Here is a 27101-nt window from a genome sequence, read left to right on the forward strand (position 1 = left end):
TATACTGACAATAAAGATTTTTCATTTCATACTGTAATAAGAAATGTTCTTGGCTGAAGGGGGCTCTCAGGATACACTATCCCCGTCACTCTTTTATTCCATATGACAGGGACTTTGACAAAAAGCAGCATGTGAACAAAGATGGCATTAGGTACTGTGGAGGAAAAGTATCTAATTTATTTAAGCAGATGTCAAAGTCGGAATTTGTCTCCAAGTGTGACCGACCAATAGACAGCCTCAACAATGACACTAGATTTAATCTTAAAACTATACTATTCCAGCACTTATTTACTATGGGGCAGGGCTGAATTTCATCTTTGATTGATTATTGATCATTGATTATTTGTGTTACTCTTTCGCTCTGAAAGAGATGCGTCAGTATTAGTTAAGAGTTGCTGATATCCTCTTACTGGAAAATGGAATGTCGGTGGTTGGACTGTGACATGTAGAAATGTAGAAGTAGACCTTTAGAAACCACTTTGCACAAGCCCTTCAAGTCTGCATTTTAATCACCGTCATTCTTTAATGTTTGGTCTCATTTGGTTCTGGCTCATTGGATTGAATTATTTTTGAGAATAAATAAAAATATGAAATCATCCGACTGATTTCACCATTTTTTTAGAAGAACTGCATATTGGCAAAAGCTTCTCTCATTACTGGGGGATCTAGGTCAGTGTCATTATTTGACTGATAAAATGTCCAGAGAAAATACAGAAGAAGTATGTAAGATTAATGATGATGGGTCCTGATTCAAACACAGGTTCCTCGGGACTTAACAAAAGCCTTCTCGTTATTTCTTCTGTATATTAGAGTAAATGTCACTGTGGTGAAAACACTATATATATCGTCTACATATCGTAAGACGTACAAATGTGATCAGTTACACAATTCTCATGTAATGGAAACCTTGTATTTTGTTTCTGGGGCAACAAGACAAGACTGATCATAGAAAATGAGAGTGGCCTGTGTTCCATAACTAATGTTAACAAAAGGCCAATAAAGAGACAATGAAAACTTTAAAACTAATGATTTTTTGACGATGAGGAAGAGAGTGGAGGGCCTGTACTCACCCACAATCCCAAAAGCTGAAACAGCCCTGGACAGACCCGAGGAACCCTTTTGGCCAATTTTGGTGCGGTTTCCAAGGTCCAGGCGGCCCAGCAGTTCCCGAAGCTCTTGCTGGTTGTACACATGCTGCGAACAAATACACACACACAGATCTAGTATATTTATACTGTGCATGCATACAGCTGTCAGCAGGGTCGCCTTATTCATTTATGTGCACAGTTTCCACATTGTTCATTTTACCTTTCAGAGCAACAGGAGAACAGTGGTTATGATGTTTTTTTCTGTCAAAGCTAATTTCCACTAATAACTTTACCCAAAGCCAGGGAGACTTGTACACTGTGCAATCATAAACAAATGGCTAAAAGGCATTGTTTAATAGATTGCTCTAAGTTTCCTGCAAAGGGGTTTGGATTAATCCTCAATAAGGCGATTAAGCCAAAAATTGATTAGCTGCTGTTCACATTAGCTCAGCAATGTTGGAATGAAAAAACTCCGACAGTGGTTTTTATCATTGCGTTTGAAAGAGCAAATACATACAGACAAAAAACAATGCAAATGCAAACTAGTTACCTGCACGGGCAATTTCTGAATTCATATTATAGATTTCATGTCCTCTGCAATATATAACAACGTATTTGTGTGGACATTTACCATTTATTTGTGGAATTACATGCTTCCAACTGTAAAATACATAAATGTAAAAGATCCCCACTCATCTCAGAAATAATAAGAGATTCAATGGCATTATATTTCTTTAAGCTTGTGTCATCTTATAAATTACTACGCGACGCCAATCAGATTAACATGGTTTACAGAGGTCAGTGCAATATCTGAAGGAATGGGAGCGTGGGGTGATGAATATTTACTCATGGATGCTTCTTAATAACACATAAACACATCATAATCATAATCACCAGCAACACAAACAAACAAATCAACTTCCAGCTCATAGATCCTGGAAATGAGCAGCGGTGAAGGAAAAGAGTTACACTCAGCACTCATCAGCTAAGCTGTCATCCACAATACACTTGGGACAAGCTGAGTGATTGTACAATTTCCCCGCGGGCGTACTGTACTGTATTACATAAGCATATATATTTGCACTGTACCAGAGACTCTGCTCACCTTATCGTCTATTATGGCCAGATCCTTGGGTTCTGTGCGGTCGATCTTCAGGACTCGGTGTTTGGTCTGTGCCTGATTGCTCCCCACCAAAAAGTACCTCTGGAAAGAAAAATAAAGTCATTAATGGTTAAAGGCTGTAATGCATTTGGTACAGATTATCACGAGGGCATTTGCAATGAATACTACACAGCAGTGCGGATGAAGATTTTAAAAAATTACATGTGTGATAATATTTTACTTAATACTTTCTCATATAGTACATACACCTCAGTCTTATTCTCAAACTTTGACAAAACAAAATACTGTAGAATTTACAGAAAAATTCTAAAAGTCTATAGCCATTTTAAAGTCCCCCCCCCACTCCCACTTTCGATGGGCCTTTTTTTCTCATAATGTGCAACATGTTCTCTTCATACTAAGTCGCCCAACTCCAACTGAATGTATCAGAAACCTGTGAAATGATACATAAAAGGAATTCAGGCCAGATTCACATCATATAGGCAGTATTATATGAATTAGAAGTGGAATTAGAGTAGATACGGTTTGGGGTGCATGAGGGAACAGCACAGAATTGATCGCAAGGCTATATTCTAATGTTCCCTGTTAAGATTGTGTCTTCACTTTTCATATGTTCCTTTCAAGTCATTATTTTTTAAGATGGCCAAAAGAGTGTTAAATTGGAACATTGTGTATCAGTACAGTCTGTTAAAGCCATTTTGTCCTGTTCCCAGTGTCCAATGGAGCTCTCTTTGTCCACAATAGTTATAGAGAGTATTTATCCACTGTTCAGTCTAATGGGCTGACAGATGCTCAATGCTCATATTTTCTATGTTTGTTACTTGTGATGTCAGCCATTAATCCCAATTCAACACGGCCATAAAATTAGTTATTTAAGTAAGTAGTAAAAACATAAATACATTGGCAAAAAAAAAAAATATTTGATTCATAGCAACTTGTCCTCCTAGTGCGAAATTTACCAAAAGAGAACAAGCCTTATAAAACCTAAACAAATATTTAAGTAATGTCTAGTGAGAAGTAATATTCTGACTGTCTAGAGAGCTGTGATGGAAATACATATAACTGAGGTGGTCATGGTAAATCCAAGCAGAATAATGCACACTGTACTTGGAGCAGCAAGTCATCACAAACGCTTTTGCTGCCATCTAGTGTTTGCTAACAAGCACACGAAATCATAAAGGAGCTTTCCATCCTCATGCTCACATAGATTTTATTACTATCCCGCAGGGAGATGGGCTCATAAATTGCAACAGTTTGAAAACCCAGGCTGGCTGTGAATATTATTTTCATTGTTGTATGTCCTGAGCAGATTTTTCTGCCACAGTGTCCTTAATAAGGTGCAGTTTCCAGCCCTAGTTTGTAGATACAGGTTGCAAATATAGGGAACTGTAGGAATATAAAACAGTTAGCATCTTCAATTAGCTTTCCTTTAGTTCAAAGACGTGTGAAAAATAAAACCAGTGACTAATTTCAACTGTATCTAAACCTAATCAGTACTTTAACTTGTGTACTAGGAAAAGCATCAGGACAACCTTCTCATAAATTTGATCAAGCTGTCATAGATATCAGTTACCAAAATGTGCAAGATTCTTTTCATCAACATCCATTAATCATTCCCTGGGAAAACAGTGAAGTGTCGATTGCACCAAAATCGAATGGGTTCTTCCCTGACCCATACCACGTCACAAGTTTCGTGGAAATTCATAAAGTAGTTTTTGCGTAATCTGTTTAACGAACATAAAAACCTACAATGAAACGGACAAGGGTGAAAACGTGATCCAATTGATGGTCTTCATGATCTTCAATAGTACTATAACAAAGGTTCACCACACAGTACGTTGATGTAATTCTTATGCATAAGCACTTTAAGATGTATTACACATGCAATTGTTTTGAATGTTCTACTCTGGGATTTGAGACATGTTTCACTGTTTAAATCAAAATGGTGTCTTGAACTATAAACTTGAAGAAAATCATTATCTGAAAGTTATTTTGATAATCATTGGTATCAACGGATGTTATGATGATAACATTACGACAGTGTAACCCATGCACAGACTGACCACCGCTGTAGGCAGTCGTGATGATATGCAGTGACAATAACAGAATGAATATCGTGTGACACGTACAGCTCTGGTTTCATACAGGACCATCCTCTGGATCCCACTGATGAACGCCGCCGACGGAGGCATTTTTATTCCTGTTTACCCCAAACAGTCACAGAGAATCCAGCACAGACAACAGGGGGGGGGGGGGGGGGGGGGGGCTGCAGAGCGAATGAAGACACAACGTGTTAATCACCACATCAGAAAACAATAGACACACCAGCTCACCCCTGATACTTGAAGCTACTGTGCATGAAACTTTATTTACTTTCAGCATTCCCCCCAGCACTCACCATACACTTAGCTAGCTAGCTGACTAGCTGCGTTAGCCACAAATCGCCTCCAGTGATGACAGTGATCATTTCCTCCGTCCGAACACCAACATTGAACGTGCACTGAATACTCACTTATGTGTAATATATGTCTATATCCGAATTTATATATACGTGAGTAAGCCTTCTATGGGACTTCACCGAGCATACGGGAGCATGCAGTGGGAACTTGTTGTTGTCAGGTGACTGTCATGAATCCCGTCAGCTGATACGGTGCCTCGCAGAGTCAAAACGATGGACGTAAAATGCGATTGAGGAATCGGACGCAGTCAAAACTTTCACACGGAGTTAACAACAAGTTAACAACAACATTCGTTCTGCTAAGAATAAACTTGTAAACTTACTCTTAACCCATAGAGATGCTAGCTCGAACTAGCCACAGACACAGGCTACAACCTGGAACGCCCCCCCCCCCCCCCCCCCCTCTCGCTTTAGTTTGCCAGTTGCTATGGAAACCGTATCCGGTGACAGCTAGCTGAAAGGTTAGCGTGGTGAGCACGGGCTAAAGAAACGATGATAAAAAGTTTAAACTCGCAGAAAATGGATAAAGGAACAACTCAAAGCAACGGTGAATAATGTCCCATTGAGATATATCAACTGCAGCTAGGTACTTGGCAGAGTTAGATGTGTCAGAGCTGTCCTGCTCCATATTTACTTCACTGTTTATGACTTTTCATTTCCTCACTGTTTAATCAGCTCGCGTGGATTTCGTGGACAACTTGATAGAAGATGAAGCGGAGAGAGAGACGCTTCGTTCCAAGCCCGCCTGCTTCATCGTAGTTGGAAAACCGGTAACTGGATATTTTTAACACACTCTCAACATTAGACATTGTTTTCCAACATGCATGCTTCATTCAAAGAGTCTCAAACATGGTGATGTCGTTTTTTGAAATAAGATACAGGAGATTTAATATAATCAATAAAGTCTTTATTACAATCTCACCAAGTCACAGTGACCACATATACTCTTCATGTGGAGCTATTTTAATTTACAGATATTAACAATAACATCAGTAAATCCAACAATCTATCATCTCACCATGTAGTGTCTTCTCTATCTGTCTTTACAAGTATTGTAATGTCTTTGAGAGTCCACTAATATAATGCAAATCAAGTGATAAATAATTATCTAACTAAATTAACAAAAAGACATAAACCATTAAGCTTTCTACAACATCAACCAAGCGCTGGTTATATTTTCTCTCTACTCATATGTTGATGTCATTTTATGTTGCAGGGTATTGGCAAATCCACTTTGGCCAAAAACATTGCAGAGTCCTGGAAGTGTATCTTGATTGATGGTAAATACCTTCTTTTTTTTTTTTTTTTACCAACAATGTCTATGCACGTCATTAATGGCATTTCTCATCTGCTTGTACAATATTTCAGATACAGATGTGCTCAACACACACATACAAAATAGAACAAAGGAAGGTTTAGAGGTGAGTAGTACATTCTCCATCATCGTACAGGACAGTTAACCTTTCCTTAATTTCACATATGTTTGCATCACCATTAAGGGTTAAAGTTGCCTTGTCTGCTGTTTTAGCTCTTAGATATCTTATCTGAGGGGAGGATTTTACCACAAGACAAGGTGCTGCAGCTGATTCTTAACAGGCTCGACTCACCAGATGTGGAGCACTATGGTAAATAACTTATTTGGAGTTTATTTAATCAGGTCCAGTACAGTACAGTGATAATGCACGTGAATACGGCTCAATGTGTTGTGATGCAGGATATGTGCTGAGCTGCCTGCCGTTCATGTCTGAGGAGTGTCTGACGATTCCTGAGCAGGTTGCACTGATCAAGAACCTCAAGCTGACACCTGATTTCATCATTAATATCAAGGTTAGCATCACATCCTCTGCATATGCATTGCATCTTTTTTCAGTTTTTATGAATTCACACAGCAACTTATTAATTTCTTCAAGTGAGAAGTATCTGTATCAGTATGTGTCATTGGATTAATTATGAATGCTACACCCGTCCTGTACCAGTGTGCAGACAAGGACCTGGCCCAGAGGCTCTCAGGTCTGAAGCAGTACTCAGAGACAGGGCAGCTATTCACCAGGGACCAGTGGCAGCGTGAAGATGTGTACATCAAGAAGAGAGAGAGCATGGATGAGGAAATGGAGGATGAAGAGGAGCAGGTATAGATCCAAGGCCAAACACCTTGAACACCTTTACTGCAATCCCCCGTTTTTATGTATTTGGACCCAGTAAATTGTCTCTATTTCTCTATCTAAAAGGGTTAATTTTGTCTGCAGGCTGCTGGAGAGAGACTCCAAAGGGATGTTATTGACCAGATGGTGTGGGCGCCAGAGAATTTAACCCGAAATGCTTTAATTAGAATCAACATGTACAAGGATGCAGTGCTTAAACCACTGGAGGTGAGTTACCAGGGGCTGAAGCTAACTACAGTTGTATTTGGACTCTTTGGGCAGTCATATGATAATTAGTGGATTGCACTAATAATGCACAGATGGAGCAGCAAAACAATACAGCCCATTAGCCTCAAACCCAGTTTACTGTGATGTTGTGTTTTAAATCAATTTATATGATCGTTTAAAACTACTTACAAGAGTAAAAACATTCTTTCAGGACTACATGGCAGCCCACAACCCCCTCTACCGGATGGAACTGGATGGAAACAACACACCTGAAGAGCTTCACTCTGTAAAGACATATTCTATGCAAAAATAAGTATAACTGTACCTGTTAAACCACCTGTGTTCTGTTGGCTGACATTTGCTTGTTTATTGTTTTGTCTGTAGTATGTAATATCCCGTCTTGGATCATTGGCAATAAAACGTGTCTCCATTCCCATCCTCCTCCACCAAGCTGATGAAGACTTGCCAGAAGAGGCTGATACGGTCAGACATTAATGAACCTATTTTACTTGATACTTAGGTCATACTTAGGCTTGAGTTTTTTAAATGATGTCTTCTTCTGAATCCACTTCTGATTCAACTAGAAGTAGTTTAAACCAGAGTTCATCTCTTTTCCAGGAAGAACTTCTGAGACATATGTCCTCCTCCAAGCCGGTGGCCCCTGGCTTCAGGTGGAGAAGGAGCCGCTGGGGCCAAACCTGCCCTGTCGCTCTGAAGGAGGGCCGGGTTGTTCCTGGCCAACCTGAGCTATCTGTCAGGTGAGTCAAGAATATATCCAGTATTTTACAGTGAGATTGTGAAAAACAGCCGACTGACTCTAATGTTAAACCCCTGTTCAGCTTCCAGGACAAACTGTACATCCTCTCATCTCAGGAGGCCTACCAGAAGTTTGTCACAAACCCCAGACGTTACTTACTCCCTCCAATGCCCAGGCCCCCTTGCAAGGTTTCTATCGTTGGACCCCCTCAGTCAGGAAAGAGCACCTTATGTAAGCTTCTAGCGCAGCACTACAATGCATTGGTGCTTGACAAGGAGGAACTGGTGCAGCCAATTCTGGCCAAGATTGAACAGGAGAGGCTTGACAAAATCAAAGAGGAGACTACACAGCTCGCTATAGAGCGAATCAAGAAGATGGAGGAGGATGGCAGAGAGAACTCAGGCAAGTTGAGCTTTGTATATGATTATTATATTCACCTGGTTAGTTATATTGTTTTGTCTGGAACAAAAACAGATGCAACCTGATAGATTTTTGTAAATAATTGTAGCTGAGTAACTTTTCTACTTATATACTACATATATTAGCATTTTATACTGTGGATATGTGGATTGTTCTGTCAGATTTGAATTAATCTTATGATATTTTATTTCATCAGATGACAGCAGTTCTGTAGAAGGTAAGATTTTAATATACTGCTGTATTCTCTCTTACACAAACACACACATGCATACAGACAAAGAGACGTGGATAAATTGTCCTTTTTTCAGTCTTGTGCTGATACTATGACAGGTATTTACTATTTAATATTTGTGTGCTTATGTTTTCTGTTATTCTTAGTTACAGAGGATCATCCACAAGTTAAAGCCATGGTGCTTGGTGTAATGGAGGAAGCCAAACAACATAGCGTATCCCCTGTTGCTCTGCAAGCTGAGGTATTGGAGAAGCGTATAAAAGAGGTAAGTCTAAGATCTAAAACATGACACTTTCTTTTTATATTTGTTAGAGAACATTGGCTGTATTTTACAGAAATTATATGCTAATGAGGTTGATGTTACAGATTGAGGAGGCAGATGAAGATGCGGAGGTCAAAACCGGATGGGTGCTTGACAACTTTCCCAGCAACCTCTCCCAGATGGATTTGTTACATCAAGGTGAAATCCTGCCAGACATCATCTTTTGTCTCAAAGACAGCGTTGGACACAAAGGTAAACAAAAACAAATTGTTGCATTAAATATGTAGACTTCTGTCAGGGTTCATGCATCGTTGCAATTCAACAGTTTTGGAGAGAATGTATGAGAGGAACAAGGAGAGCGTGGACGAGGCAGTGAGGAAGAGGCTGCAAGACGAACAGTCTGCAAAGGATGAACAGCTCTTGTAAGTTTATATAAAATGATGCTGTGACATTTCGTCACTTTTTCATTTGTTATATATCGCCGCAGGACTGATTATGCTGTTTATGGTGCTTTCATTTTCTCCATTTTAGGAACAAAAAGGAAATCGACTCAGAGATGCATTCAAATCTAGAGGCAGTCATTGAAGAAAAGGATGGTATGTAAAATCTGTCAGTGTATAACTGAATTCACATATTGTTCAGAAGCCTGTTAAGTTATGATAGCATTGTTGTTGTTGAATTGCTTTTCTTTGCAGAGAATCCTGAGCAATCTGACGCCCTCAGCCCTGCACACCTTGACGTGATCAAACAGGAAGGTGAGACATTTTATGAAATGCTCTTGTTTTTCTAGATCACTCATAGGAGAGGGAAACTAAATGTGACTTATCTCTCAGTATTTACAAACTTCTACTCCCCCCCCCCCCTCCTTCTCCCTCTGTTGCTCAAGCTGTGACACTACCTGATCACTGGGAGCTGGGTTATCCAGACGGCCCAGAGATGAAGGACTACAAACTGCAACTCCGGCAGTTTGTGTCTGAATGGGAGCAAATGGAGACGGCTCTAACTGCTGCCCACTCCGTACTGGAGATTGATGGAAAAAGCCCAGAGGACCTGCTTCAAGAGATAGTCCTTCACATGGAGAGTAAGTGTGTTCATTCTCAACGCATCAATTACATACAGTAAAAATGGGTATTTAATGTTTGTCCTTTAAGAGCTACTGAAGATTTCTGTTATATATTCCACACTAACATTTCCTGATTATTTCTACAATCTCTATGACATTCAAAAGCACAAATACCAAAAGATTTTTTTTTAAAAATGATAATAGAAAAAGAATGATCTCCAAGACAACTTTCAGCCCAAAAAAAGAAAGTAAAAAAATACCCTCAGTCTGTGTTTTCCTCATCTTTAGAGCCCTTCAAGTATGTTCCCTGGGAGCTGTCACAGCTGGACCTGGATGAGGAGGAAGATGATATCGAGGCCTTAGCTGAGCTGGAGAGAGTTGATTTAGACAGCAGTGACAATGGCGTGGCAGATGATGAGGTTTCTAACTTTAAACCCATAATCAGCTATTTTAATGCTGATTTAATATTTACAATATAAACAAACCTTAAACTGCATCTCATCCTTCTCAATGAAACCAGGGGGACACAACACCTAAGAGATTATTAGGTGATACTCTTCATTTCTGTCCTGTGGCCTTTAAAAACCAAAACATCCTGTGGCCCTGTATGGACGAGATTGCAGCCAAATACCGGGAAAAGATCTTCTACTTCTCCAACACAGAAGCGAGAGACACCTTCCTTCAAAACCCAACCCAATTTGTTGCAAAAACTGAGCCTCTCAAGGTACAATCCAATATGAAACGAGAAAGATAATGTGTATAATAAACAAACATTATGATTATAATTAATAATGACATATTTCTATCCAAGCCTCCTGCCCTTCGGATCCTTTCCCTCGGTACCCGAGGGTCAGGAAAGACCTCTCATGGTGAGTGGCTCGCCCGGCAGCTTGGCCTCTTCCATATTCAGTTCAGGGAGCAGCTCCAAATGCTCATCATGGCCAAGACAAAGAAGCGGGTGCCTTATGCAGATGAAGTAGAGTCCTCTGACGAGTCTCTGGAGGACCTGGTCACCCTGATAAAGGAAGCCAGGGGGGAGGCTGGAGAACAGGAGGTGGAGGATACCACTGACGATGACATGGAGGTCAGCATCAACAAACCTTTTCTGTTGCAAGCTTTCAACCATCAAACTAGTTTCTGATTAGATGCAACAGTTGATGAATACAAATCTTTTCTGCCACAGAATTATTCTGCATTTGCTTTTGTGCGTCTACAACAGGAAGTGGAACTGACTGCTGAGGAAATATCCGTCAAAGCCTACTTATCTGATGGCGATCCACTGACTCCACAGATCCTGGACATGGTTATTGCACCATTCTGGAAACAAGAACCATACATGTACACAGACAGAGACACACATAATTCTAACCCGAGTATCCTTTTTAACTGAATTAGATGAGAAGACTGGAACCACTGTAATATCTGCACACTAAAAATGAAGTTCAGCAAACAACTTACCATAAAGCTCAATTAGCTTAACATGAAACTTACTTATGTTAGCATACAGACTGCAAACAGATGACTAAAGCTAGCCTCTTCAGGTAACAAAATTCACCTAAACTTACCTGTAACCACCTCAGGTGTTTATTTAATATACACAATCGCCCTGTTTCTACCAGGAATAGCGTTCAAGCATCAATCTTCTCATCTAATTTGGCAAGAAGCAAAGTAACATGCAAAGTATTTTGTGACCATAACGTTCTCTCTTGCAGGTCCACAGGTTTTATCTTGGAGGGCTTCCCACATCATTCCGAAGAGGTGCAGTACATGCTGGATCGACAGCTTTTCCCTGACGTCGTAGTAACCATGGAGGTGAATGTCACAGATGTTCAGAAACGTCTGTTGCCGACATACCTGGAGAAGTGGCGTGAGCGCCACGACCATCGTGAAGCACAGCTGAACATTCTTCATGATCTGCGCAAGAAAAACAGGGTAAGCAAGTTGGTAATATAGAAAAGGAAAAGACAAGCACAGCAGTAGATGGCAGTAATTTAGTCTGCTGACTTTATTATGAAGTGTCATCTGCCCTAAGAGGTAGTGTTGATTGTGGGAATTTCTTTGGTACAGGAGGAGAAAATTGCCAGGAGAAGGGCTGAACTCATGGCAGAGACACTGACGGCCGAATCAAAGGTATTTAATCATAGCCGCAGTCATCTCCTCTCCATCACTGGTTAACCATATCTCCTTACTCTGCATCATTTAACCCTGTAGTTTATGTTTCAGGAGGATGAAGAAGACGATGAAGAGGAGGAAGCAGCAGACAACATAGAGACAATGCTAAAGGAGGAGTTTCCTTTGGAAGAAGACAACGAAGACTCAGAGAACGAGGAGAATGAGGAGACAGCTACCGTGCGGCTGGAGATGGAGATCGAGCAGCGTTTTGTGACAGATGAAAGAGACCTTGCAACTGTAACGGTACAAAGACAGACACACAAACCAATGAAGTCGCTGTTATTTCACGTTCAGGACAAGCTCTTCACTGTAAATGTATTTCAATTGCTCTCATATATTCTGCTTTGTGCTTTTCTATAATCAGGAGCTACTGAGTGAGCAAAACATTCCCAGTATCTCTATCAGTGCATCTCGCAAACCATTCATAGTGAGGAATCAGCTGCTCAAGAAGTTACAGCCTCTGCTGGCTAACAGGGAGTCACTTTTCCAAACATGTCAACCCATCTCATCCACCCTGGCACAGAGGCTGCTGCTCTTTTCATACAAGCTCCACAGTGCCTTTGGCTGCTGGGATCCCATAAAGGTCATTTTTCCTAAAACAGTCTCATCATTTGTGAGAGGAGACCTTCTTTTCATTGATAAAAGTTGTAGGAGTTGTGTAACATATTGTCTATCCACTCTTCCCTCTTCCACAGAAATACAAGGAGATAGACTTGATCCAGCCTCTGCAGTGGCCTCTGAATACCACACATCCCCTAATCTTGAATCAGTATATCTACTTCTTTGAATCTAAGGAGAACCGTAACACATTCATGCTCAACCCTCTGAAGTACCTTAGGCAGCCCAAGCACACCCCATCCCTCCCTGTTAAACTGGCTGTTGTTGGACCACCCAAATCTGGAAAAACCACTGGTAAGACTCACAACAACTGCAAAATAATCGAAAATGCTTATCTTTCCCTTTTCTCTTATATTTTTGGTCTTCATTCTTCTCTTATATCTTTCCAGTAGCGCAGAGCTTTGCTCAGAAGTACGGCCTGGCGCGGCTGTCCATTGGCAGAACTATGCGTATGGTGCTTGAAACTCAGGAGCACACAGATCTGGCTGTCCAGTTGAAACAGCTTCTCTCCCAGGGCCTTGTTGTGCCTGATGAACTGGCCATTCAGTGTCTGGAGGTGGTTCTCCTGAGCTCAGTATGCAGCACCCGAGGGTAAGAGGTTTTTGTGTTTGAAGGTGAACACTAAAATCTTGGTTATAAAAATTACCCTGAACAGGCTTGAGGATGTGTTTGAATACTATATTTACTTATTTGGAACTCCAGGTATGTTTTGGACGGCTTTCCGATGACACTTAAACAGGCGGAGCTCATGGGTTCTCGGAGCATCATCCCCATGATAGTAATTGAGCTTAAGCTGGACACAGTGGAGGTGCTAAGAAGAGGTCACGTGGACAAGATAAAACTCAACAAGTGAGAAAACCTTAACATAGGAATGATATGCAGAAATCATAAGCTTTCAAAGTTGTCATAAAATGTATCCTATCTCCCCTCTTCCCTCTCATTTTAGGCCTCACCTGATGCATGACAGCTCTGAGATACTTCACATTCGTACCTCCCATTACAAGCAAGAGGTGGAGCAGGTGAAGAAATATTTCCATCAACAATATCAGAACTGGATTGTGCTTGATGGCTTTAAGAGCAAATGGTGGATCTGGTGCAGGATTGTAAAGGAAGTCTGTATCAGCATGGCATACATCCACAGCTTCCTGGAGAGGACACTCAGCGGTACGTACTACTAGCTTAACCAGACATCAGCCCTACAGGATTGTTTGCACCTGAAGTTAATTCAAATTGAAAACATTGTTTGTCAAGGGGATGCATTTTACTCTTGCAAATAAAAACTTGTAAAAAATGTTGCTTCAAATACCAACTCATGACAAACACAAGCAAATAAAGGGGAAACATGTTTTAAAAAAGAGAGGAATTGATTAAAAAATATGAATAAAAAGTGAATAAACGATTCAATTAAATCTAAATCACACATACGATGACAAATTTTGCAGGTAAAGCTGCCTGCATCAACAGGATGTGCATCACACCCCAGGAGCTGCAACATCGCCTTGGAGAGTTTGGCCGTTACTGCCCCGTCTGCTTGGCTCTATATAAACACCTGGTGGACTGCTCAGAATTTGTATGTTTGACTCATGCGGCTGAGTACAGAGGACAGTTTTACAGGATGTGTGGCAAAGAGCATTTAGAGGTCAGTGTGGTTTAGGAAACCTACACACAGATATGAAGTAAATCAAAAATAAAATGTAACTGAAATATAAATATGAAGTTTATGTAATATAATCTCTCGACCACAGAAGTTCCTGTCCACTCCAGATCAATTTGTGACTCCGAGCTGCCCACACGCTCTCCCACAACCCAGCCTGCTGCCAAGAAAACTAAGTGGGATTCAGGTGAAGAACAGGTTCCCACAGCAAGTTGAGATGAGGGGCTTTTGTCCTGTCACTTACCTGTGTGGAAAGCAAAGGTACAGTATTCACTTTCATGAAGTTCAAATCCGTCTATCTGAGAACACATTCAGAAATCTGTTGGGTCAGCAGTGTCTGCAACCTACAGAGATTCACAATACATGTCAACACGAACTAAACAAATATCTCAAGAAGACTTAATCAATGTCATGTGTCTTCTTTCTGCCCTCTTTAGTATGTTTGATATTTTCTATTCATGGAAGTCTTATGTGTTCTCAGGTATGAAGCCCTGGTTCAAGGAAAGATGGAGTACGCAGTGGAATACAGAGAACGGCTCTATGTTTTCAGGTCGAACCAGGAACAGGACATGTTTTTGAGGTGTGGCACTATTCTCTTTGCAGATTTCAGAAACGTGTCAGTCACCTATGTTTTCTTCTTACAATGTTGTTCAACTGTACAAATCAATGCATAAGACTTCCGATGGGTCTTCCTTCTACTGCCTTTAAAACAAAGATGACAGTGAAACATAATTTTGCATTTGGAAAGTTTGGTTAATTAACCAAAACTTGATTCACATATTTTCTATCAAGGAGTCCTGAAACATACTGGGACCAGAGGCTGCCCGTTAAAGTCCCTCCTCTTTGTGAGCCTGTACCCCTCACTGCCATTCCAACGTTGGGTTACCTGGAACAGGTCAAACACACTTAAATAAATATGCAGAGATTCAATGTCCAAATTTGTTAAAGATGCATTTCTGAAGTGTTTCTTAGAGATATCTGCATTGTTTTGATTAAAATCTGTATTTTTTAGGGTGTGGCAGTAGCAGTCATTAAGGCCATGACAGCTGTTGGTTGTCTCAAACCAAAGTATCCCTTCATCAGTATAGAAAGATCAGCACTACTCTATCTGGCCTTCTATCTGAAAGGTAAACGAGATTCAAGGTTGACACTGAATTAGAAAATTAGTAAAGATGATATTGAAACTGCTGTTGCTAATAATTCTCATATTTATACAGCTTTCAACCAAAAGAACGCAGACTACATTTGCCAGAAGTACAAAAAGAAGCTGGCGATGTTTGAAGAGAGCTGCGCCCTCATCCCCTACCTGAGCTCAACAATGAGAGGGAACTACAGGCCACCCAGTGAACGTCCCATTGACTTTGAGTTCAAACTGAACAGGTTCCTGGCTTTGGAAGACTAAGAGGGCACTGCTTACTGTAGCTGTGCCTGTTTGTTTTTTTCCCTTTTGATGTGTGTGGCAATAAATAATTTGAAACACATTTTTTGGAGTTTGTTTTAACAATCAGAGACTTTTTATTTGATTGGTTAATTCAAGTGAGAGTTGGGACAGCTTTATCAGGAAGGTATATGTTGGAAAATGGTACTCCTCAGGGCAGTGTCATTAGTCCAATATTGTTTTCCATTATGATTAATGATGTTTTATCTCAAAATCAGGGTGATATTTGGTGGTCGGTCTTTGCTGATGATGGAGCCTTGTGGAAAAGGCAATTAATGTGGTCGAAAAATGGTCATAATCATGGGGCTTCAAATTCTCAGCGGAAAAAAACTAAATTGTCTTCACTGCCTTTTATCTTTGTGTTTGATCTGATTGATTTGATTTGTGTCCTTTATGTCCCTTTGTATTTCATTGTGCCTTTTATCTTTATGTCTGATTGTTTTGTGAAGGACTTCACAACCATGTTTTTTGCACCCGCCAATAAACCGAACTAATAAGAAGAAGCAGAAGAAGACAATTTGCCACCTGCTAATGAACTGAACAAAAAAGAAGAACTATTATTCTAGAAGTTTAAACTAGCTAAAAATGGATAAAGGAACGATTGAAAGCTACGGTAAATAAACATCTTTTAAAATATAAATAAAAACTGACATTGATATGGTCATTTAATTCAATGTTTATGACTTTAATTTCCCCCCTGTTTAATCAGCACAAATGGATTTCGTTGACAACTTGATGGAAGATGAAATTGAGATAGAGACGCTTCTTGCCAAACCCACCTGCTTCATCATAGTTGGAAAACCGGTAATTTCTCTCTTTTGCACACATACAACATTAGAAATGGTTTCCAAAAGGATGTACACACATAAACACTTCATATCAAAATATATATATCGGAGACTTCGTAATAAATTAAATCTAATCTGTGAGGGAAATCTTGCAGGGTGATGGAATGAAGTCTCTCCTGGAGACAAATGATATTTATTCTTAGTAGCAGATGCAAAAAGGGGACCAGGCAGATGAGTCATACAGAAAGTTAACAATTAAACAGTTGTATTGCCAACACAAAATCGGAGCTGTCATTGGAAAAGAAGGAGTATTATAATCTCACAAAGTCACAGTGAAACATGACATTAATCTTGACGTGGAGCTAGTCTATTGGACAATACGTATCTAAACCATTGTTGTGTCTATTCTGCCTCCAAGAATGTCAGTGCCCTCAGCTATATTATTAACCTTCCTCCAGGTGTTATCTATCTGGCTTCCTAACTTAACCTCGGCTCCTACGAATACTGCAATAGAGAAAGGGGACCATGTATTATTATTGGATGTAATCCAGAGTTAGAGAGGCCAAAAATTTGACAATACATACAAAATTAATCAAATTTACATAAACTATACACATTTCCATAACAATATAAAAATGCTGGCTATCCTTTATAATAAAAATAATAATATATAAATGTAAAAAAATATATATGAAAGTATATAAATATGTTGTCATTTTATGTTGCAGGGTATTGGCAAATCCACTTTGGCCAAGAACATTGCAGATTCTTGGAAGTGTATCTTGATCGATGGTAAATACTTTTATTTATTTATGTATTTTTTACCAACAATGTCTATGCACATCATTAATGGCATTTCTCATCTGCTTGTACAATATTTCAGATACAGATGTGCTCAACACACACATACAAAATAGAACAAAGGAAGGTTTAGAGGTGAGTAATAAATTATCCATCATCGCACAGGACAGTTAACCTTTCCTTAATTGTGTTAAATGTGTTTGCATCACCATTAATGGTTAAAGTTGCCTTGTCTGCTGTTTTAGCTCTTAGATATCTTATCTGAGGGGGGGATTTTACCACAAGACAAGGTGCTGCAGCTGATTCTTAACAGGCTCGACTCACCAGATGTGGAGCACTATGGTAAATAACTTATTTGGAGTTTATTTAATCAGGTCCAGTACAGTACAGTGATCATGCATATGAATACGGCTCAATGTGTTGTGATGCAGGATATGTGCTGAGCTGCCTGCCGTTCATGTCTGAGGAGTGTATGACGATTCCTGAGCAGGTTGCACTGATCAAGAACCTCAAGCTGACACCTGATTTCATCATTAATATCAAGGTTAGCATCACATCCTCTGCATATGCGGACTTAACACAGCAACTGATTAATTTCTTCAAGTGAGAAGTATCTGTATCAGTATGTGTCATTGGATTAATTATGAATGCTACACCCGTCCTGTACCAGTGTGCAGACAAGGACCTGGCCCAGAGGCTCTCAGGTCTGAAGCAGTACTCAGAGACAGGGCAGCTATTCACCAGGGACCAGTGGCAGCGTGAAGATGTGTACATCAAGAAGAAAGACAGCATGGATGAGGCAATGGAGAATGAAAAGGAGCAGGTATAGATCCAAGGCCAAACACCTTGACCACTGTTGGTCTAATTTAGCTGTAATTGTATACCATTACAATTGGTATTTTCTGCAATCCCCCGTTTTTATTTATTTGGACCCAGTAAATTGTCTCTATTTCTCTATCTAAAAGGGTTAATTTTGTCTGCAGGCTGCTGGAAAGGGACTCCAAAGGGATGTTATTTACCAGATGGTGTGGTTGCCAGAGAATTTAACCCGAAACGCTTTAATAAGAATCAACATGTACAAAGATACAGTGCTTAAACCACTGGAGGTGAGTTACCAGGGGCTGAAGTTAACTATTATTTACTACTACTATTTGAGCTAATTGTTTGAAGTGAAGTCATCGATGTCAATTTCTAGAACAATATGAAGTATGACGTTTGTATTTGGACTCTCTGGGAAGTCATATGATAATTAGTGGATTGCACTAATAATGCACAGATGGAGCAGCAAAACAATACAGCCCGGGAGCCTCAAACCCAGTTTACTGTGATGTTGTGTTCTAAATCAAATTAGATGATGGTTTTAAAACTACTTACAAGAGTAAAAACATTCTTTCAGGACTACATGGCAGCCCACAACCCCCTCTACCGGATGGAGCTGGATGGAAACAACACACCTGAAGAGCTTCACTCTGTAAAGACATATTCTATGCAAAAATAAGTATAACTGTACCTGTTAAACCACCTGTGTTCTGTGGGCTGACATTTGTTTGTTTATTGTTTTGTCTGTAGTATGTAATGTCCCGTCTTGGATCATTGGGTATTAAACGTGTCTCCATTCCCATCCTCCTCCACCAAGCTGATGAAGACTTGCCAGAAGAGGCTGATACGGTCAGACATTAATGAACCTATTTTAGTTGATACTTAGGTCATACTTAGGCTTGAGTTTTTTTAATGATGTTTTTCTTCCTCTGAATCCAATTCTGATTCAACTAGAAGTAGTTTAAACCAGAGTTCATCTCTTTTCCAGGGGGACCTATTGAGACATATGTCCTCCTCCAAGCCGGTGGCCCCTGGCTTCAGGTGGAGAAGGAGCCGCTGGGGCCAAACCTGCCCTGTTGCTCTGAAGGAGGGCCGGGTTGTTCCTGGCCAACCTGAGCTATCTGTCAGGTGAGTCAAGAATATATCCAGTATTTTACAGTGAGATTGTGAAAAACAGCCGACTGACTCTCATGTTAACCCCTGTTTAGCTTCCAGGACAAACTGTACATCCTCTCATCTGCGGAGGCCTACCAGAACTTTGTCACAAACCCCAGACGTTACTTACTCCCTCCAATGCCCAGGCCCCCTTGCAAGGTTTCTATCGTTGGACCCCCTCAGTCAGGAAAGAGCACCTTATGTAAGCTTCTAGCGCAGCACTACAATGCATTGGTGCTTGACAAGGAGGACCTGGGGCAGCCAATTCTGGCCAAGATTGAACAGGAGACGCACACTGGATGGGTGCTTGACAACTTTCCCAGCAACCTCTCCCAGTTGAATTTTTTAAATCAAGGTGAAATCCTGCCACACATCATCTTTTGTCTCAATGACAGTGGTGGACATAAAGGTATGACACACAGAAACCAAGCACCACAAACAAATAGTTGCATTAAATATGTAGACTTCTGTCAGGGTTCATGCGTCATTGCACTTCAACAGTTTTGGAGAGAATGTATAAGAAGAACAAGGAGAGCGTGGACAAGGCAGTGAGGAAGAGGCTGCGAGGCGAACAGTCTGCAAAAGTGGAGCAGGCCTTGTAAGTATATAGAAAATGATGCTGTGACATTGTGAGGTTTGTTATAAGCTGAGCAGGACTAATTGTGCATTTGCTGTGTTTTGTGCTTCAATTCTCTCCATTTTAGAAAGAAAAAAGAAAAAGACACAGAGATGCAATCAAATCTAGAGACAATCGTTGAAGAAAATGATGGTATGGAAAATCTGCCTATGAATCTATTTCAATACTCTATATGAAGCCTGTCAAGTAAAATCATTTTTGTTGTTGTTGAATTGCTTTTCTTTGCAGAGAATCCTGAGCAATCTGACGCCCTCAGCCCTGCCCACCTTAACGTGATCAAACAGGAAGGTGAGACATTTTATGAAATGCTCTTGTTTTTCTAGATCACTCATAGGAGAGGGAAACTAAATGTGACTTATCTCTCAGTATTTACAAACTTCTACTCCCCCCCACTCCGTCTCCCTCTGTTGCTCAAGCTGTGACACTACCTGATCACTGGGAGCTGGGTTATCCAGACTGCCCAGAGATGAAGGACTACAAACTGCAACTCCGGCAGTTTGTGTCTGAATGGGAAGAAATGGAGACGGCTCTAACTACTGCCATCTTAGTACTGGAGGTTGATGGAAAAAGCCCAGAGGACCTGCTTCAAGAGATAGTCCTTCACATGGAGAGTAAGTGTGTTCATTCTCAACGCATCAATTACATACAGTAAAAATGGGTATTTAATGTTTGTCCTTTAAGAGCTACTGAAGATTTCTGTTATATATTCCACACTAATATTTCCTGTATATTTCTACAATCTCCTTGACATTAAAAAGCACAAATACCAAGGGAAATTCAATGATAATAGAAAACGACTGATCTCCAAGACAATTTTCAGCACAACATTTTTTTTCTCTGGTTTCCTCGTCTTCAGAGCCCTTCAAGTATGTTCCCTGGGAGCTGTCACAGCTGGACCTGTTTGAGGAGGAAGAGGATACAGAGGCCTTAGCTGAGTTGGAGAGACCTGATGAAAACAGCAGTGACAATAAAGCGCCAGATGATGAGGATAAGGTCAGTAAACTGAGGAGGCTTCTATCTTTAAACCCACAGTTAAGTGTTGTAATGCTGTTTTAATAATATAAACAAACCTTCAACTGCATCTCATCCCTCTCAATGAAACCAGGGGGACACAACACCTAAGAGATTATTAGGTGATACTCTTCATTTCTGTCCTGTGGCCTTTAAAAACCAAAACATCCTGTGGCCCTGTATGGACGAGATTGCAGCCAAATACCGGGAGAAGATCTTCTACTTCTCCAACACAGAAGCAAGAGACACCTTCCTTCAAAACCCAATAAGATTTGTCGCAAAGACTGAGCCTCTCAAGGTACAATCCAATATGAAACAAGAAAGATAATGTGTAAAATAAACACATATTATTATTATATATTATTATTATGATTATTATAATTAATAATGACATATTTCTGTCTTCTATCCAAGCCTCCTGCCCTTCGGATCCTTTCCCTCGGTACCCGAGGGTCAGGAAAGACCTCTCATGGTGAGTGGCTCGCCCGGCAGCTTGGCCTCTTCCATGTTCGGTTCAGGGAGCAGCTCCAAATGCTCCTCATCGCCAAGACAAAGATACGGGTGCCTTATGCAGATGAGGTAGAGCCCTTTGACGAGTCTCTGGAGGACCTGGTAAACCTGATAGAGGAAGCCAGGGAGGAGGCTGGAGAGGAGGAGGAGGAGAAGGAGGTGGAGGATACCACTGACGATGAGATAGAGGTCAGCATCAACAAACATTTTCTATTGCAAGATTTCGACCATCAAACTAGTTTCTGATTAGATGCAATAGTGATATTTTCTGTCACTGAGTTATTCTGCATTTGCTTTTGTGCGTCTACAACAGGAAGTGAAACTGACTGATGAGGAAGACGCCATCAAAGCCTACCTGTCTGATGGAGATTCACTGTCTCCACAGATCCTGGAAAGGGTTATTGCACCATTCTGGGATCAAGAACCATACATGTACTTGCACACAAACACACGCACATGCATCCTTTCCCTCCATTGATCCTCCCAAACTGAACTAGATGACAAGGTTGCTACTACTCTAGTATCTGTACACTACAAATGAAGTTAAAAAAAGCTAAATTAGCTGAGCATAAAACTTACTTATCTTCGCATACAGACTGGAAACAGATGACCAAAGCTTGCCTCTTCTAAGAGTAACAAAAACCACCTAAACTTACCTGTAACCACCTCAGGTGTTTATTTAATATACACAATAAGGTGCAAAAACAACAATCCCCCCTGTTTCTACCAGGGATAGCGGTATATTTAGCATACAGAGTTTGGCATCAACATTCTCTTCTAACTTGGCAAGAAAGCAAATCACAGTAGCATATTCCTTGAAATGTTGAACATTTCCTTTACAAAAAATAGTATATGTTATATATCTTTCAGCTTCTTTTATCTAAAAACCCCATCGTCACATATAGACACAAACACTTTCAAATATACAGTACTCTTTACTGACCAACATTCATTTTCTCTCTGCCTTTACTTGAGCAAATCAATGAATGTTTGTCTGATGGATTTATTGGCCTAAATTCATTACATATGCATTTTGTGTATTTATGTGCATTGCTGTTCTGTTGTGTGTTTTTTATTTTTGTGCACAACTGACAATACGAGGTATTTTCTGGCCATAACGTTCTCTCTTGCAGATCCACAGGTTTTATCTTGGAGGGCTTCCCACATCATTCCGAAGAGGTGCAGTACATGCTGGATGGACAGCTTTTCCCTGACGTCGTAGTAACCATGGAGGTGAATGTCACAGATGTTCAGAAACGTCTGTTGCCGACATACCTGGAGAAGTGGCGTAAGCGCCGCGACCACCGCGTAGCACAGATGAACATTCTTCAGGATCTGCGCAAGAAAATCAGGGTAAGGAAGTTGGTAATATATTGCAATTACTTAATCGGCCAACTTAGATGTGTGAATATCTAACACAATAACTTCTATCTTTTTGGTACAGGATGAGAAAATGGTCTGGAGACGGGCTGAACTCACCGCAGAGTTACTGACTGCCAGATTCAAGGTATTTAATCATCACAACCGCAGTCATCTCCTCTCCATGACTGGTTAACCATATCCTCTTACTCTGCATCATATAACCCTGTAGTTTATGTTTCAGGAGGATGACGAGGAGGATGAAGAAGTCGATGAAAAGGAGGAAGCAGCAGACAGCTTGGCGGATGAGATAGAGGCCATACTGGAAGTGGAGTTTCCTTTGGAAGACTCTGGAGACTCAGAGAACGAGGAGAATGAGGAGGCAGCTATCGAGCGGCTGGAGATGGAGATCAAGCAGCGTTTTGCGATAGATGAAGAAGACCTTGCAACTGTCATGGTACAATGACAGACACACAAACCAATGAAGGCACTTTGCTGTCGAAACAATAATTTTGTTGCCACACCCTTACACTTTCTGCTGTTATTTCATGTTCAGGACAAGCTCTTCACTGTAAATGCATTTCAATTGCTCTCATATATTCTGCTTTGTGCTTTTCTATACTCAGGAGCTGCTGAGTGAGCAAAACATTCCCAGTATCTCTATCAGTGCATCTCGCAAGCCGCGCTTTGTGAGGAATCAGCTGCTGCAGAAGTTACAGCCTCTGCTGGCTAACAGGCAGTCACTTTTCCAAACATGTCAATCCATCTCATTCACCCTGGCACAGAGGCTGCTGCTCTTTTCATACAAGCTCCACAGTGCCTTTGGCTGCTTGGATCCCATAAAGGTCATTTTCATTAACATCTATGAGATGAGACATTGATTTTTGTCATTAATAAAAGTTCTAGGAGGTGTCCAACATTGTTTTCTTCTCTTCTACAGCAATACAAAGAGAGGGACTTGATCCAGCCTCTGCAGTGGCCTCTGAATACCACACATCCCGTAATCTTCAATCAGTATATCTACTTCTTTGAATCTGAGGAGAACCGTAACACATTCATGCTCAACCCTCTGAAGTACCTTAGGCAGCCCAAGCCCACCCCATCCCTCCCTGTTAAACTGGCTGTTGTTGGACCACCCAAATCTGGAAAAACCACTGGTAAGACTCACAACAGCTGCAAAATAATCGAAAATGCTTATCTTTCCCTTTTCTCTTATATTTTTGGTCTTCATTCCTCTCTTATTTCTCTCCAGTGGCGCAGAGCTTTGCTCAGAAGTATGGCCTGGCGCGGCTGTCCATTGGCAGAACTATGCGTATGGTGCTTGAAACTCAGGAGCACACAGATCTGGCTGTCCAGTTGAAACAGCTTCTCTCCCAGGGCCTTGTTGTGCCTGATGAACTGGCCATTCAGTGTCTGGAGGTGGTTCTCCTGAGCTCAGTGTGCAGCACCCGAGGGTAAGAGGGTGGTTCCATTTATATATTTATTCAAACTCAAATTTTAACATTTGCCTTAATAAAATCACTGCTTTGTGATTTTTGTGTTTGAAGGTGAACACTAGAATCTTAGTTATGACTACAAACTGGAACAGGCTTTAATGTTTTTGAAGACTTTGTTATTTTTATGTTTATTTGTTTTTATTTATTTATTATTTACCTATTTGGAACTCCAGGTATGTTTTGGACGGCTTTCCGATGACACTTAAGCAGGCGGAGCTCATGGCTTCTCGGAGCATCATCCCCATGATAGTAATTGAGCTTGAGATGGACACAGTGGAGGTGCTAAGAAGAGGCCACGTGGACCAGATAAAACCCAACAAGTATGAAAACATACACACACAATAGGAATGATATGCAAAAATCACAAGCTTTAAATGAACATCATAAAATGTATCCTATCTCCCCTCTTCCCTCTCATTTTAGGCCTCACCTGATGCATGACAGCTCTGAGTTACTTCACATTCGTACCTCCCATTACAAGCAACATGTGGAGCAGGTGAAGAAATATTTCCAGTATCAATATCGGAACTGGAATGTGCTTGATGGCTTTAAGAGCAAATGGTGGATCTGGAGCAAGATTGTAAAGGAAGTCAGTATCAGCATGGCATACATCGACAACTTCCTGGAGAGGACACTCAGCGGTACGTACTACTAGCTTAACCAGATCTACAGAGGTTTTGTTCCACCTGAAGTAAAATGACATTTAAAACACTGTTTCTTTCGAAGCAAGAGGATGCATTTACTCTATTTTAATATTATTTTATTTATTTAATAAATAAAATACAAGCAAAAAAAAAGAGATTAATTTAAAAAGATAAATAAAAAGTGAATGAATAATAAAAGTAAATCTTGATCGCATTTGACAAATTTTGCAGGTCAAGCTGCCAGCATCGACAGGATGTGCATCACACCAGAGGAGCTGCAGAATCGGCTTGAAGAGTTTGGCCATTACTGCCCAGACTGCTTGGCTATAAATTATCACCTGGTGGACTGCTCAGAAACTGTAACTTTGACTCATGCGGCTGAGTACAGAGGAAAGCTTTACAAGATGTGTGGCAAAGAGCATTTAGAGGTCAGTGTGGTGGAGCTTTAGGAAACCTACACACAGATATGAAGTAAATCAAATATAAAATGTAACCGAAATATAAATATGAGGTTTATATAATATAATCTCTCGACCACAGAAATTCCTGTCCACTCCAGAAAAATTTGTGACTCCGAGGTGCCCATACCCTCTCCCAGAACCCCACATGCTGCCAAGTAAACTAACTGAGATTCAGGTGAAGAGCAAGTTCCCACAGCAAGTTGAGATGATGGGCTTTTGTCCTGTCACTTACCTGTGTGGAAAGCAAAGGTACAGTATTAAAGTTCAAATCTGTCTCAGAAAAGTTAATTCTAATATGTACACATGATTATTCACTGTTTTAACAATCAATTCAATTCAACAATGTCTGCAGCCCACAGAGATTCACACTAGACTTAATCAGTGCATTATGTCTTTAGTATGTTTGATATTTTCTATTCATGGAAGTCTTATGTGTTCTCAGATATGAAGCCCTGGTTCAAGGAAAGATGGAGTACGCAGTGGAATACAGAGAACGGTTCTATTTTTTCAGGTCGAACCAGGAACAGAACATGTTTTTGAGGTGTGGCACTATTCTCTTTGCAGATTTCAGAAACGTGTCAGTCACCTATGTTTTATTCTTACAATGGTGCTTCAGATGAGTTTTCCTTATCCTGCCTTTAAAACAAAGATGACAGTGCAACATAATTTTGCATTTGGAAAGTTTGGTAAATTAACCAAAACTTGATTCACATATTTTCTATCAAGGAGTCCTGAAACATACTGGAACCAGAGGCTGCCCGTTAAAGTCCCTCCTCTTTGTGACCCTGTACCCCTCACCGCCCTTCCAACATTGGGTTACCTGGAACAGGTCAAACACACTTATACTTAAAAATATGCAGAGAATTTATGTCAAAATTTGTTCAAGGTGGATTTGAATGAAGTCTGTGTTTTTTAGGCTGTGGCCGTAGCAGTCATTAAGGCCATGACAGCTGCGGGGTGCCTCAAACCAAAGTATCCCTTCGTCAGCACACAAAGATCAGCAATCCTCTATGTGGCCTTCTATCTCAAAGGTAAACAGGATTCAAGGGTTGTCACTGAATTAGAAAAATAGTAAAGACGATACTTTTATACTTCTACTATAATATTTTGTTTCCCTTCTTTGGAATTAACACTGGGCAAATAAAGCCAAATTGCTGTTGCTAATAACTCTCATATTTATACAGCTACCAACGAGAAGAGCGATGAATACATTCGCCGGCTGCACAAAGACACCCTGACCGTGTTTGAAAAGAGCTGCGCCCTACTCCCCTACCTGAGCTCAACTATGAGAGGGCGCTACAAGCAGCCCAGTGAACGTCCCATTGACTTTGACTCCAAAATGAACGAGTTCCTTGCTTTGAAAGACTAAGAGCCAACTGCTTACCGTAGCTGAGCCTGTTTTTATGTTGTTTTTTTTTCACTTTTGATGCTCACTGTATTCATTTTGTGCAATGATGTGTGTGGCAATAAATAATTTAAAACTATTAAGAGAGTCTAAACAATATTATACTTCTTACCCGACACCGTCAATTTATTTAGATAGCACATTTAAAACAACAAAAGCTGGCCACAGTGTGTTTACGAAAACACACACACACACAAATACTGTATATACAGGCAGAGATCAAGACAAAAACAGTGAGGAATATGAAAACAATTCAAAATAACTAATGTAGTAGCTAATATGTAGGAGCCATTAACAGCCGAATGCCAAGGAGAAGAGGTGGGTCTTGAGCTTTGTTTTGAATGTCTCAGTGAAAGGTGGT

At 40.5% G+C, this 27101-nt stretch overlaps 3 protein-coding genes across 5 annotated transcripts in view; 2 read left to right on the top strand and 1 right to left on the bottom strand.

Annotated features, from left to right (window-relative positions):
* The window catches only part of fig4a (FIG4 phosphoinositide 5-phosphatase a), a 36591-nt gene extending 31755 nt beyond the window's left edge, over positions 1–4836 (bottom strand). For 2 of the 3 annotated variants that reach the window (XM_034580138.1, XM_034580136.1), the window contains exons 1-4: positions 4610–4836; positions 4341–4464; positions 2194–2292; positions 1071–1194 (exon numbers count right to left, since the gene is read on the bottom strand). In XM_034580138.1, the coding sequence (XP_034436029.1) occupies positions 1071–1194; positions 2194–2292; positions 4341–4403 (286 nt within the window). In that variant the 5' untranslated portion in view covers positions 4404–4464; positions 4610–4836. Of the gene's footprint in view, positions 1–1070; positions 1195–2193; positions 2293–4340; positions 4473–4609 lie in introns of all 3 variants that reach the window. The other variant, XM_034580137.1, reaches the window with a different exon arrangement.
* A 173-nt stretch (positions 4837–5009) lies between these two features.
* On the top strand, positions 5010–15697 carry LOC117758557 (adenylate kinase 9-like). Its single transcript, XM_034580331.1, has 37 exons — positions 5010–5216; positions 5345–5439; positions 5886–5949; positions 6038–6090; positions 6198–6294; positions 6384–6496; positions 6646–6798; positions 6916–7038; positions 7250–7324; positions 7423–7521; positions 7657–7796; positions 7878–8197; positions 8412–8432; positions 8594–8712; positions 8814–8961; positions 9035–9131; positions 9241–9305; positions 9405–9464; positions 9596–9790; positions 10061–10191; positions 10293–10496; positions 10584–10856; positions 10992–11110; positions 11485–11704; positions 11840–11902; positions 11996–12187; positions 12309–12527; positions 12640–12856; positions 12952–13153; positions 13265–13411; positions 13509–13726; positions 14005–14201; positions 14308–14477; positions 14698–14796; positions 15009–15111; positions 15229–15343; positions 15434–15697. Exons 1-37 carry the CDS (start codon positions 5162–5164, stop codon positions 15616–15618), a joined length of 5166 nt encoding a protein of 1721 aa, XP_034436222.1. The 5' UTR covers positions 5010–5161; the 3' UTR covers positions 15619–15697.
* A 671-nt stretch (positions 15698–16368) lies between these two features.
* LOC117758823 (adenylate kinase 9-like) lies at positions 16369–26801 on the top strand. Its single transcript, XM_034580789.1, has 32 exons — positions 16369–16458; positions 17171–17234; positions 17326–17378; positions 17489–17585; positions 17675–17787; positions 17914–18066; positions 18227–18349; positions 18640–18714; positions 18813–18911; positions 19051–19190; positions 19271–19626; positions 19719–19787; positions 19951–19986; positions 20271–20465; positions 20711–20847; positions 20960–21163; positions 21280–21564; positions 21689–21807; positions 22509–22728; positions 22820–22882; positions 22979–23191; positions 23361–23579; positions 23675–23891; positions 23987–24188; positions 24404–24550; positions 24654–24871; positions 25106–25302; positions 25415–25584; positions 25778–25876; positions 26062–26164; positions 26252–26366; positions 26520–26801. Exons 1-32 carry the CDS (start codon positions 16369–16371, stop codon positions 26702–26704), a joined length of 4776 nt encoding a protein of 1591 aa, XP_034436680.1. The 3' UTR covers positions 26705–26801.
* The last annotated feature ends 300 nt before the right edge of the window (positions 26802–27101 follow it).

The sequence above is a fragment of the Hippoglossus hippoglossus genome, chromosome 24, assembly GCF_009819705.1.
Source record: "Hippoglossus hippoglossus isolate fHipHip1 chromosome 24, fHipHip1.pri, whole genome shotgun sequence".
NCBI classification, from domain to species: domain Eukaryota; kingdom Metazoa; phylum Chordata; class Actinopteri; order Pleuronectiformes; family Pleuronectidae; genus Hippoglossus; species Hippoglossus hippoglossus.